Here is a 14,159-nt window from a genome sequence, read left to right on the forward strand (position 1 = left end):
TTTCGTTTTCATAATAAAACAACCCATACCATATCACTTCCGGTAATATTCTGCAAACCATCTTAATTTTGTACACATGTGTCCATAAGGCAGCTGTTTTTTTCAGGGTACTGATATAAAGGTCTAATTTGTTACAATAAAGGTAATTTTGTTAACGACGACACACTTCCGGCTCGTGCGAGTCCCTTTTTTTTTCGTTTTTCAGAATAAAATTGTTGATCCATACCGTATCACTTCCGGTACTGCACATTCTGCAAACCAATTCTAATTCAACAGGACCTAATTTTGAAAACAGGAGTATCCACACGCTCTTACAAGTGTGCCTGTGAAATAAGAGTACTGTTGATAATGTGTGAAAACGTTACGTAAGACAACAGTGGTTGACTGAAAGATGCTGTAATTAGCCACACGTTGACCGGGCTAAACGGCTTGACATGCAATGTTTCATGATGTGTGCAGTCGAAGATACTTGAAAGGCGATTAAACGGATGAGGAAGCAGCAGCGGCCGTTTAAGCGCTTCCCACAATGCACTCCCCGACCATCAGCGGGAAACCAAAATGGCGAACGTGCTCGGGGAAAATGAGCCGTTTGTTATTTTCTGAAAAGGGCACAGCGTCGACACGTTGTAGCGGCTTGAGTTTGGTGTGAATTTTAAAGGCAAACGGAGCGAGAATACCACAGCAGCGCGCATATATTTACTTTGTTACTTTTGGGAGCTGTAGAAAAACGGAGGTGCCCGAATGAGGTATTGTCATGTTTTCCTCTGTTGGGGGTGTGGGTTCGGCTGGTCTGCAACCTGGCCTGGCTAAAGACTTTGCCCGGAGATGAAGCTTACTTTGGCGATAATTCTGACAAAATACATTATTTAAGACTTTAATGCCACTGCACATGATTAGATGCCATCATAAGCGTGGGGTTGACCACAGCCACTCAAACGTTCGAACAAAGGGACAGCCCTTAAAGGACACCTAAAATAGAAACATAGTGGTTATTCACATAAACTAATATAGGGAATCCACCAGTTTACGTTTTATGTTACATTACATTAAAGTGTGTGTGCTCGAGTCAAAAGAAAGACGTTTTAGTGACAGGAAGTGCATGGAGCTACATTGGTCTCAATTGGCTGTCAACTATTGTATTTATTAGTACCTATGCAACTATTATGCTTAATGTAACTACTATAAAAATGCGACATGTTTCTTTTACCAGTCCATCCATTGTCATTGCAGAGACTCAGGGGTTTTGGGTCACCTGTCCGTCCATCAGAGAGCTCACCCCCCGGAGCAGCAGGCTATTCCTTTGTCCCCAACAAGCCAAGCGAGGGTGGCGTATGGTGAACAGGACAGGTTCACGGAGGGGCAGGACGTCTTGGCCCGGTGGTCAGATGGTTTGATATACTTGGGGACAATCACAAAGGTTAGTGTGCAAGGAAGTACAGGAAAGCACAAACTACCACTAAATTAGTACTGTTAATGAATATCATATGAAGCATCTAGGAAATAAGATTTTCATAACACTGCATTACTGCAACTTTCTTGACTGATATATAGATTGTATTATGTTTTTGTGTGAATTTCTCTTGGAGATCAATAAAGTATCTATCTGAAAGTCCTGTGCCAACTATGAGGCAGGGGTAAGCAATAATTCCCCCCCCCATTTGACAGTTGGGTGGATTTGATGAGTGTGCAAGATAGTGGAAGATAAATTGATAGTGGAAATGGTCCTCCCTCGCCCCTTTGCGGTTCAGATTTTGCAGCTTCACTCTATCACGGTTTAAAAAAAATAAATAACTCGTAATGTTTCATGGTTGAATACGGCTTATAAGTAAAAAGAATATATGTATTGCAGCAAATTTTATGCTTTTTTTGCCTAAATGAAGTATTTTCACGCATAGAAATGGCTAAATGAACTAAAATACAAATATAAGGCATTCAAGATGTTGAGGATATGTAGTGTGGTCACAAGGTGTCAGTAATGTTCAGTGAGCCACACACCACACTTGATCGCCGGAACAACAGGCTTTTATTGCAGGTTCAAATTATCTCACAACAGGCACAATAATCCCTAATAAATACACGGGCTACTGTTGTGGCCATAACCCACACCAAGGTAAAACTCAACTCTGAACCCCGCCACTCCGCTCCCAGAGGGAACCAATTTCTAGCAACATACATGAGCATGATTCTTATTTATGTCTTACATTGCTTATTTTCTTATTACTATATTGGGTCATACGAGTGACTATAGGTGTGCTACTTCATGTCTAGAGAGATGTAATAATGTTTAAAAATTCAAATTTAGAAGGTCATAAACAGGTTTTTTATGTTAGCTACGAAATATTTGATGTATAAATAAGGAATCCTACCTCGCGGAAATTCACTCATCACGGTCGGATCTGGAACCAATTAAGCCTGATAAACGAGGGATTACTGTATAACTATATTTTTCTTTGCTCTTACAGATAGATCGGGACAAGCAGCGATGCTTTGTGGTGTTTGAGGATCGATCCAAATCTTGGGTTCTGTGGAAGGACATTCAAACAGGTAGGCAGTAGTCGGGGTGGGGGAAATAATTGATTCTTTGATGCATCGCCATACGGACATTGACGATTATTAATCGATTCATAAATGTCAATAATCTATGCTGACGGAACAAAAAAACTGACCAAAAAGACGGAAAGCGAAAGTGCCGCCCGGACAGTTTATGGTGGTGCACCTAAGTGTAAGACGCTGCCAGAATGGCTGAGCGTAAACTCAAACCCGCTCCCGCTGAATTTAAAGCGAGTGCCTGGGAGCACTTTGGCTTCCATGTAGTTGAAGGTAAAAATGAGCCAGACAATATGCAAGCTTTGTCATACCAGCTTAAAATATTTTGGGAACACGACAAATATGAGAAACCACATAGCATGTTTCCACCCGAACCATGAGGAAAAACAGCCAGCTGAAATTGCTGCCAACCAGAGAACCATCGAGCAGGTGATAACTCATTTTCCATCCAACTCGGAAAAGGCGAAGCGAATAATCACGAAGTCAATCGCAACTTTTATTGCGAAGGATTTGTGGCTGTATTGGATTGTTGAGAAGAAGGGCTTTTGTGCTTTGTTGCGCACTTTGGAACCCAAATACAATGTCCCATCGCATCGTTATTTCACTGATATTGCGATTGTGAATAAGGACAGCCTAGTTTTTTTGGTTATTCATAATATACCGACGTCTGCAAGCATACTTCTTGTATGAGAGCCGCTGGTACAGAAATCTATATTTGGTATGAAAGCTGTTTTTGACAGCAAAAATATTATTTTGTCAGAGATTCTATGCTGAGGATTTTAGTTTGAATTCAGAAGTCTAATATTTATTTGTGAATAATGGCAGATTTTTTTATGTTGGTTACTCAGAATATGCTGAAGCTAAATTTTATACATGCTGTTACTGTTTCACTGTACTTCTCCTGCTGGTTTTGTGCAATGGGAAATATGTGGTAGATGTAACCTTCCAATTATTAAAAGATAATGGTAGTAAATTAATCTGTTTCCTGTTTATTTTAATTGTGGATCATTACAAATATGCTTTGACTATTGATCGCAAAAAAAGATGCATCGATAATCGTTTTATCATTGCATCACAGGCCTCTGAATGATGCGCATTACATGTTTACACTTGCACAATTCAACATATCCGAACAGGAGTAGGAAGAAGCAGATCTTATTTAATCCTACTCCACTTCCTGTTCCTTTCTGCGTTTACTAGGGGTATGACGGTATAGGTAACCCACGGTACGCTCCCTACCTCGGTGTTTGGGTTACAGTTTTGGTACGTTTTTGTGCATGAAGAGGGCAACTTTTTTTTCTCTCCAGAAATTTTCCCTTTATTATTTCTTACTGTTATTGAATGATTTTTAAAATGAAGCATGAATATGTAATTGTAATCTACTGGCAGGTAATTCTCCAACAAATGAAATTCTCAAATAAAAAATAAAAATATTGAAAAAGCATACAAAAAACTGGAAGGTTATTTGGGGGCACTGTTATGTACATTAAAGTTGTCGAAAGCAATCTAATGTAGGGTCAGTATGTTGTATTGGGCGGTATACAAGCTTTATTTTGTAGGTGACAAAGCAAATTGGTGTAATAATAATATATCCCATTAGAAAGAACAGAACTATCTGTGTGCTGTAAATGGCGTCTTGACCCCACTTTGTGAAGGTGCAAGTGCAACAGTAAAGCGTTTGAATGGGGTGATGATTATTTTATTTTTAGTGAAGTTTCTTACTTGAAGTGCAGAATTAATAGTTGCAGCTTGCAGAACTGTTCTCATCTTTACAGAACTGAAAGCACGCTGCTTTCATCCAGTCAGGTTTATCCCTTTATGGAGGTGAAAGTATTCAAAAACAACGTCGGGGCCAGGAGGCGGGGGTGCCGGGCAGTCACATAGCTAAGTAGACCGCTCGGTCTGATTCACTTCATGCATCAGCAACACAGACAGGCGGGGCCACGCGGCTGCTGACGCATATACTCGCATATACTCTCCCTGCGCTCCATCAACGAGGGTTTTTTAATATTTTGGATGCTTTTTGTCCCAAGAACCAGCGGATTGGTGCTGCGTCCGCAGTAATGTGGTCGCTGTACTGGGCCGTCGTGGTGAAGAGAGTATCTATGTTCTCACCCTTTTGGGTTGTGACCGAAAGAACGAGATCGTGGCCGAAATGAGTTTCCTCCGTAGGCTGGCTGGACTCACCCTAAGAGAGTAAGAGAGAGGGTGAGGAGCTTAGTTATCCAGGAGGTACTCTGAGTAGAGCCGCTGCTCCCTCACATTGAGAGGAGCCAGTTGGGGTGGCTCGGGCATCTAGTCCAGATGCCTTCAAGACGCCTACCTGGTGAGGTGTTCCGGGCATGCCCAGCCGGGAGCAGGCCCCAGGGCAGACCCAGGACACGCAGGAGGGATTATGTCTCACAGCTGGCTTGGGAACACCTTGGTGTCCTCTGGCGGAACTGGAAGAGGGAAGTCTGGACGAGAGTAGCAGCCTGAAAACCAGAAGAAACACTGCATAATATTTGGTTCTGTTTAATTATTACATGGCTCTCTACATTGTGACACACATGTTCATTTTAGGAGATGAAGATGAGGACGACGATGAGGACGATGACATTGTCTGCTCCATCTGTCAGGATGAAACTTCAGAGGAACCCAATGAGATTGTCATTTGTGACAAATGTGGGCAAGGTATACCTGACATTGATGAAATGGTTTGCTGACTTCTTAAATGACAAGGCTGTATAAATGATGTTTATTGTCACGTAGGCTATCATCAGCTGTGCCACTCCCCCATCATTGATGCTGCTGTCGTTGACTCCGACGACAAATGGCTCTGCTCTGAATGTGTGCTCACTGCTTTTCCAAAGGTAGCGCTCTTGTTTTGGATTTTTCAAGTGGAAGCCAAACAGATAATGTGCTGTGTTTTTTTTATTTTTTATTTTTTTTTAATTTAAGCAGGAGGAGCAGCAACACATGGAGCTCTCATTCCCGTATGCCCTGGAGGAACTGGTGTGGGATGAAGACCACACAACCAACATGCAACAGTGCTACTGCTATTGTGGAGGGCCAGGAAAGTGAGTGACCCAAGAAAACAAGAACACAATAACGAGCAGTTATATAATTTGTTATATCACAACTCCCGAGAGGACCAGCTAGATTATCTTTTTGTCTTTGTGTCCATGCAGCTGGTACTTGAAGATGCTGCAGTGCAGTAGATGTGAGCAGTGGTTCCATGAAGCCTGCCTCCATTGCTTGCAGATGCCAATGCTCTATGGAGACAGGTGATAAACCAGGATTCTTAGCGGGTTGAAAACTGTCTTCAACATAACTAAGTTGCAGCAGACCACAATGGTGTCTGAAGTCTTGCAATGTTGCAACTCTAGATGTAGATCTTTGTATCCATAGTAAAAAAAAAAAAAATGTTCCAAGATTGTGGATATAATTTAGTTGTTTTTTGTGTAATCTAGTAAATGTTTTGTTGGGAGTAACGAGGCAGCCTAGAAACAATAAGGCTTGTAGTTTGGGTTGCATAAAAAAAAAAATGACATACTAACCGTAACATTTGCATTATAAAATAAAATAAATGTTCTTGGAAAATATGGAAAATTCTGATCTTCCACAAAAATTTCCAGCAGCACCCAGAATTGCGAAATTGAGAATAAAACAAACAATAGTATGGGTCAATATATTAAGATGCATTTGGTCAAACACAGCATTTCAATTATTTTTGTATGATCTTTAAAAAAATAGACAGTCTAATCTGTTTTGTGTTTCTTGATCTTCAGGTTTTATGTTTTTGTTTGTTCTGTTTGCAACGGTGGACCAGAGTATCTCAGCCGACTGCCTCTCAGATGGTATGATGGTTTTTCAGCATCATCAAAAATCTGCAAAAATATTAGTCATCACAATGTGGAAAATGGGATTCCACAGAACATGATTGCCATCTAGAGGACTGTAGTGGAACAGAATAGACCATTTCAATTCATGCACCTTATAGCCATCTGGCTTTATTGATAAAGTAAAAAAGCAAAACAAAAACTTACTTAAATCAAAGATTTCACTTGCTCATCTCTGTATTTCGTATTATAGTCACACGAAAAAGTAATATAAAGCATTGCAGGGAGGACGTCACACACTTGAGCCTGTACAACCTGACTATGATCCACAAGAAGAAGTACTTTGACTGTGAGATGGACCTCATGGCCTACATCAACAGCAGTTGGGAGCTGCTGCAGCTTGGGGAGGTAATAGGAGATACAGTATGATGACTCAAAAAGAAATGAACATTTTTAGAAATGTATAATAAAATATTAGAGTTGTACCACTGAAATACATGTGATTTTTTTTTAAATATTATCTTTTCTATTAATATAGTATATATTGTTAGTACATTATACCTTAACCTTGTGCTATGTGTGGCGTGTATGCTTCCGCCAGCATATGCTGTAACCCGTTCTTGAGTGTGTCTTGTGGTTACGGACCAAAATTAAGTTTTTAATTAATGTGTAGGAGCACTTTGGTAACCACAAAATGTCGTAAACTGACTACCACCTGTATTGGCGCTCACCGGTGTCATGTTAGCAATTGGAATTTGTGTGTATGCATGAAAACAACCAGCTTTATTTCATCACGCCTTTTTAAATCTTGACTGCCTTTTGTGTTCCGTCAACAGCTTTCTAGCACCCCAAGATCATTGCGTTATGCGTTTGTAGTGGAGGCATTAAACAGCAACAAAACCAAGTAAGTTTCTGTAATGTGTAAATCAGATGTATACAATGTACATTTACAGTGGTGTGAAAGTGTTTCCCCCTTCCTGATTTCCTTTTTTTAATTGCATGTTTGTCGCACTTAAATGTTTCAGATCATCAAATAAATAAAAATATTAGTCACAACTGAACACAAAATGCATTTTTTTTATTAAGGGAGAAAAAAATCCAAACCTACATGGTCCTGTGTGAAAAAGTGATTGGCCCCTAAACCTAATAACCAGTTCGGCCACCCTTAGCAGCAACAACTGCAATCAAGCGTTGCAATGAGTCCCTTACAGCGCTGTGGAGGAATGTTGGCGCACTCATCTTTGCAGAATTGTTGTAATTCAGCCACATTGGAGGGTTTTCCTGCATGAAGCGCCTTTTTACGGTCATGCCACAGCATCTCAATAGGATTCAGGTCAGGACTTTGACTAGGCCACTCCAAAGTCTTCATTTTGTTTTTCTTCAGCCATTCAGAGGTGGACTTGCTGGTGTGTTTTGGATCATTGTCCTGCTGCAGAACCCAAGTTGGTTTCAGCTTGAGGTCACAAACAGGTGGCCAGACATTCTCTTTCAGGATTTTTTGGTAGACAGCAGAATTCATGGTTCCATTTATCACAGCACGTCTTCCAGATCCTGAAGCCGCAAAACACCCCCCGACCATCACACTACCACCACCATATTTTACTGTTAGTATGATGTTCTTTTTCTAAAATGCGGCGTTACTTTTACGCCAGATGTAATGGAACACACACCTTCCAAAAAGTTACATTTTTGCCTCAAGTATTTTCCCAAAGGTTTTGGGGATCATCAAGATCTTTTCTGGCAAAATTGAGACAAGCCTTAATGTTCTTTTTGTTCAGTAGTGGTTTTTGTGTTGGAACTCTGCCATGCAGGCCATTTTTGCCCAGTGTTTTCTTAATGTTGGAGTCATGAACACTGACCTTAACTGAGGCAAGTAAGGCCTGAAGTTCTTCGGTTGTTGTTGTAGGGTCTTTTGTGACCTCTTGGATGAGTCGTCAGTGTGCTCTTGGGGTAATTTTGATAGGTAGGTTTGGATTTTTTTCTCCCTTAATAACAAAGTTTCATTAAAAAACTGCATTTTGTGTTCAGTTGTCTTGTCATTGTTAAATATTTCAATTTGTATGATCTGAAACATTTAAGTGTGACAAGCATGCAAAAAATATAAGAAATTGGAAAAGGGGCAAACACTTTTTCACAGCACTATGTGTAAGAATATACTATATTTACAATATTGATGAAGGCCTGAAAGTTCATCTGTTCCCTTTGTGCCCCTGCCAGGTTCATGTCAGGGAAGGAGGTAAAGAAGAAGAAGCACTTGTTTGGGCTAAGGTTTCGATTCCCTCCTGCTCCCCCCAGTGCTGAGCAAGCAGGCGGCAGAATGATGGAGTGCTCCTCACGAGGGATGACCGTCAAGTCGAACAAAGCCCCATCTGCTTTGACGTAAGCTGCAAAATGCTTTTTGAAGACTTGGCAATACCAATATTTTCATGTCTACAAGAGTAGTTTGGGTGATTCCTAGTTAAAGAAAAAATGGTTCTTTAACTTAGTTTTGCATTGAACCCTTTGCAGCTTCTGGCTTCATTCTGTCAAAAGAAACAAAAAGTCATATTTGAAATGTTGTTTCCTGCAGTTCTTTAACCAACGGTGCGCAGAAGAAGTCGAAAAAGAAGTCGAGGAAGCAAGCCACACGGTCTCTGGAGAGGCAGGCCAAGCGCAGACGCTCCTGTGAACTCTTGTCCCGGGTTTGTACTGTACATTTGTATGTATGTTGTAGTGGGTTGTTTGCACTGTATACATTTGGATTTCAGCCAGTCACCTGAAAAAGGTACCAAAAGCGTGACACAACAAGGAAAAGCACAAACACCCTCATTAAAGAACAAAGCAATGTTTACTGTAGGAGTGTCCTGATCCGATATTGATATTGGCTATCGGGCCGATATCAGCAAAAAAACTGATGATATCAGCCTGCATGTAAAATCGCCGATATTGATGCTCCAATACTAGCATTCGATTCCAGACTTCACCCGAGCACATCCATCCAGCAGCGGCCAGGTAGAGCAACAGCGTGTGCTAACGTGTTAAGCTTAGAGTAGAAGTGATGTCGGCCAAGTGTATATTTCATTAAAGTTTGAAAAACATTTTGCTGCTGAGTGGAACACTTGTCATGCACAAGTTTCCTGTGGTGGTAAACTCATTGCGCATTAGAAGACAGTATGGGACGACAAGTCATTATTATTACAGAAAAGATGACCAACCCCTGTCGGTGGTGAGTAATGTCAGATTTAAATGCTTAATTGAGCACCTTGAACCTTGCTGTATTTTGCGTAGCCACCACTACATTGTAGATAAAACAGATGCTTAAAAAAAGTAAAGGGTTCTGTTGTTCTCATACCTACTGTTGCTTATTATTGTTCTCTGAGTAATATCACTTGATCAAGCCTTCTCTAAAATGCCACATTACAAAATGAATAAGTATGTATGATTTGTGTTTTTCCATTCATTGGGGCAGATAGTATTGTTGATTTAAATGCCTTTACATGCTAAACAGATTTTCTCTGCCAGGGAAAAGTGTAAGATACACCTCTCCATAGATTTTATTTGTTTATTGTTATGCAAATTTGGAGCGGCCGGACCGCAGCAGGAGGGGATAGAGAAGAAGAGAAAAGAAGACGGGAGAGTGCAGGGATAAGAGGCAGGACAATACAGAGAGAGAGAGTGAGAGAGAGAGAGAGAACACGAGCATCAACAACAAAGCAACAGAAACAAACAGGACTACATCAGCAGATGTCTATAACGGTCATAAAATGTGCTTTTTCAACATTCCACATTACAAAATAACCAAAAGTATGTATGATTCATGCTGATATTGGATTGATATTGGTATCGGATGATATTAAAGACTGCAATATTGGTATCGGATCCTGAAGTGAAAAATTAGAATTGGGACACTCCTATACTGAACATATATCATTCAAAGAAAACACAGTAAAATGCTAGAAATGCTTTAAACTTAACTTTAATTTGTCGCAAACATGCTCCAAAATGGTGACCCATCTTGCGCGTAATGCGGAGCTAGTGTATGAACCCCGCTTCAAACTCTGTGCAAGATGCAACACTGTGTTCTTTAAAACATTGTTAGTTTGCGCTGCAGTAAAACACTTCACCTTCTGTGGAAGCATGATGTAAAAACATGTTTCCCCAAAGTGTATTGATTAGGGAAAAAATAGATCAGTAGAAATCCTGAACACGCATCCTGGATGTTACGCCATATTTCTGATTTTCAGTCAGTGTCACTTTAGTTTTTAGTTTAGAATTTTTTTTTAAAATAACACGCAAATATCGGTACTCTGAAGTTCACATTGTGTGTCAAGGCAGAGGTCAACTCATTTGCATATACGTAGTCTTCCATGATTAAATTGTAGGTACAGTGTGTGCGTACTACACTAATTACATTTGCGACATGTAATGATAATGGTTTCATTTATTTTGAACATGAATACAGGTTACATTGGAATACGTCGCATAGTACAATTCACGACATGTCCAAAAAGGAGTAGTAAGAAGCAAAGCTTATTTAATCCCACCCTCGCTCTGTTTCACATCAATTGCAATACATGTGTTCACTTCCTGTATTCCAAATGTACTCTTTGCAAAATGCATAGGAAAATGATGAGGCAGTATAGCAATGTTGCACAATGGGAGTCAAGGATTATAATCACTGTAAATAAATGATACAACAGTCATGATAAATAGATCATATCTGATGGAAAGGTTCATAGTTGATAGAAACATATTTGGATGATGAGTGAGTACAAAGAATGTAATATTTCAAGAAGTCCTAAGAAATGAGGAGTTAAGTGCAAGAGTGGTTATTGATAGCACTGTATGTACACAGTGGTTCAGGACTCATCTTCCTTATACTTTGTAAACATCAACTGCTTGTACTGTTTCTTGAAATTGCTCATTTTAGTGTATTGTGAGTTCTTTAATCGGTCCGTTCCATGATTTGATTCCACATACTGGTATGCTGAAGGTTTTTAATCATTGTTTTTGCATACACAGTAAGTGTTACGTTTAATTTTTCTCTCAGGTCATATTTCTCCCCTCTTGTTGAGAAGTGTACACGTTTGTCGGAGTTTGGTCAAAGTACATGTGTTGGATGCAGCACAATGAGGTGTTTTATTTTAGAAATCACAGCAGCTGAAGTGAAGTGCCAACGTTTAGAATTATTTCTTACATCGTCTTTGTGACACACTTTTGCATGTCACAAAATGGCGATGCGCAAACGGGCTGAAGTTGACATCATATCGTGTTTTATCCACAACAGACACAAAGTATTCGAACCTGTTTCGTTTGTTCTTTGTGTTTGCAGTATATTTTTATTTGGTTATAGCTGTAAGTCAATGTAATCGAAGCGTCATGGCACCCTCTCTGGTACCCCTTTCAGGACACTGACCCATTTATGTTCTTCTAGGTCAGTTATAGTTGGACAGTGTGTGGGTGTTAAGATTGTACTGGTGTCAGTGCCTCTGTTAAAACGTGAAATGACAACTTTATTTTTATTTTTTTTATTTGACAGGAGCTGAGAAAGCCCCCACCAATAGAATCGCACTCATTGGATCGCTTTACTTCTATCAAGTAAGATAATTGACTGTAATGCTAGCTTTTGAAATCTATTGCGTAAAGCATCTGCACAACGATGAATTATCCTGTTTCAGAATGTCCCATATGTTTGCTGTTTTTCTTTTTGTTTTTGTGCTTATCTTCTCTTTTCACCCCATATAACAGGAGTGACAGATCTTTACTGTCATCTCAAACCTCAGATGTGGAGTCTATCGGAGCCCTGAGCACCACAGAAACTACCTCAACTAGCCTTTCAAGGCAGTCCAGGTATGCTAACTATGCATTCTTTTTATAGAATAATAGAAATAACATTAGAACCTCCTGCTTCCTATCAAACCCTCGTTAAGCCTCTGTAGCTCCAGCAAGACCCGGTCGACAGCCTCCACCATACCTATTTCCCCTCCACCCTTAAAAAGGAAACGCGGGCGGCCACGACGGGCCTTGCAGCCCCCCAACACAGAGATGCTCCCTCCCAGCCCAGCAGACCCAAACCCTTCGGCCACAGACGTGCTGAGCCCGCTCCCAGGGCTGCACTCCACAGACATTGTTCACGGCATGGACCCCAACAGTCAGCTGTCCCACCTCAAGAGCTCCATCAGCTCCTACTTCGGAGCGGCAGGAAGGCTGGCTTGCGGGGAAAAGTACAAAGTCCTGGCTCGACGGGTCACCCTGGATGGCAAGGTGCAGTACCTGGTGGAGTGGGAGGGTGTCACTGCCTCCTAGAGGTGTCCTACTGTGCACCCAGGATGTAATCAGAGCATTAATTAATATGTAACTTTGTTTAGTTAGACTGGAGTGTTATTAAGCTTTCTGCAAAGCCTACTGGTTCAGTGCAGTCCACTGTGAAAATAGTACATATAAACTGATTTTTCGTCCTTCCTTTTAAAATTTATTGATTAAAAACGAGGCTCTGGCATTAAACTATTGGTATCTTTTTGCGCTTTTTCTATTTTGTTGTTGCTTTGAATACTGGCAATAACAAACCCTCAGTTATGCATACATTGTTCAGTGCACTGCACCTGTAGGCTTTCAGTGATGTATTTTAAGTACAGTGATACACTTGTCAATTGCAAACCAGCTGAGTATAAAAGTCATTTTTTTTCACAGAATGTAGCGTGTATTATCGGTGAGGACGTGAGGGAGGTTCTGTTTTGCCGCTGAGGTTATACCGTGCACCTTTGTGTCCACGTGGGTATCGTTTGTACAGTATTTGCAGAGTTATAACCTCCCTACCCTCTGTTCCCAGCTGTTAGTACATCTTACTGTATTTGGCATATGTATTCTTAAGTTCAGTTTTGGAAAGTGTGCTCATTTGTGTGCTGTTAAGGAGGCACTTAGGAGCTGCTGCTGCAAAATTGTATTATTTTATATAAAAATTATATACTACATTTATTTTTACAATTTCCATTTTCCCTCCATTTATGTCTTGCTTTTTCTTTTTAAATGTCACAATAACAGTATAAGCTTAAATGCTCGAACTAGAGCAGCATTTATCATTGATTTAAAATTAACATAAAAATGTGGAAAATCAAATTTTTTTTTTGTTAACGACCTTGTTTTCCCGAGCTTTGATAACTAAATACGCGCGACTATAAAATTATATGATTTAAATCTTTAAGGACCTATTAAGTTTTTATGTTTTATAGTTAATCAAAAAATAAAGTGCTGCATTTTGTGACTGTCACACACTCTAATTTCCATTCTGCAGTTAACAACAGGTTTACTTATTTGAGTTAATCCTGTGTGTTTTGTTAGTTCAGAGTTCACTCAATTGGACCCTGCAGTTGAAATGTTTGAGTTATTGTGATGATTTGGTCTCAGGTGTTCAGTTTTGAGATGTTCAATGAGCAGCCTCTTTTAGGACCCGTGTTCTTTCATTTGAAATGTTGTGTGGATGTCTGGCTTACATGGGCAGCTGCAGCCAAAGAACAGTGGTTAACCTGTTTGAAAACAACGATTGGTCATGATACGCTTTATGTATCGTGATACACGTCGAAGTGTTATTTCTGCAAAAAATAAATAAAGCGGCATTTGTCATACAACCTAAGTAGTGGTTCTTTGTTGCTTTCTTTCAGTATCTACTTTCTCTGCGGTTCTCAACCTTTTTGCAGTGTGTAATATTTTTTAGCCAACTACCCCAATCATTTTTGGTTGGGGAAAAAACAGCTGGAGCATCACTGTCTGATTTATTACTGTCCAAAACAGTTATCTCGAGTGGTATTGTATTTA

At 40.1% G+C, this 14,159-nt stretch overlaps 1 protein-coding gene across 2 annotated transcripts; it reads left to right on the forward strand.

Moving 5' to 3' along the window:
* The first annotated feature begins 292 nt into the window (after positions 1–292).
* mtf2 (metal response element binding transcription factor 2) lies at positions 293–13,967 on the forward strand. 2 transcript variants are annotated; one of them, XM_054766773.1, is made up of 15 exons: positions 293–746; positions 1,231–1,417; positions 2,463–2,544; positions 5,110–5,220; positions 5,299–5,399; positions 5,488–5,606; positions 5,718–5,813; positions 6,318–6,386; positions 6,653–6,776; positions 7,205–7,272; positions 8,586–8,747; positions 8,938–9,049; positions 11,887–11,945; positions 12,096–12,197; positions 12,278–13,967. In XM_054766773.1, exons 1-15 carry the CDS (start codon positions 742–744, stop codon positions 12,651–12,653), a joined length of 1,773 nt encoding a protein of 590 aa, XP_054622748.1. In that variant the 5' UTR covers positions 293–741; the 3' UTR covers positions 12,654–13,967. The 2 variants fall into 2 exon arrangements, with proteins under 2 accessions (XP_054622748.1, XP_054622749.1); XM_054766774.1 differs by having other exon boundaries at positions 294–746; positions 5,491–5,606.
* The last annotated feature ends 192 nt before the right edge of the window (positions 13,968–14,159 follow it).

The sequence above is a fragment of the Dunckerocampus dactyliophorus genome, chromosome 2 (assembly GCF_027744805.1).
Source record: "Dunckerocampus dactyliophorus isolate RoL2022-P2 chromosome 2, RoL_Ddac_1.1, whole genome shotgun sequence".
Classification (NCBI taxonomy): Eukaryota; Metazoa; Chordata; class Actinopteri; order Syngnathiformes; family Syngnathidae; genus Dunckerocampus; species Dunckerocampus dactyliophorus.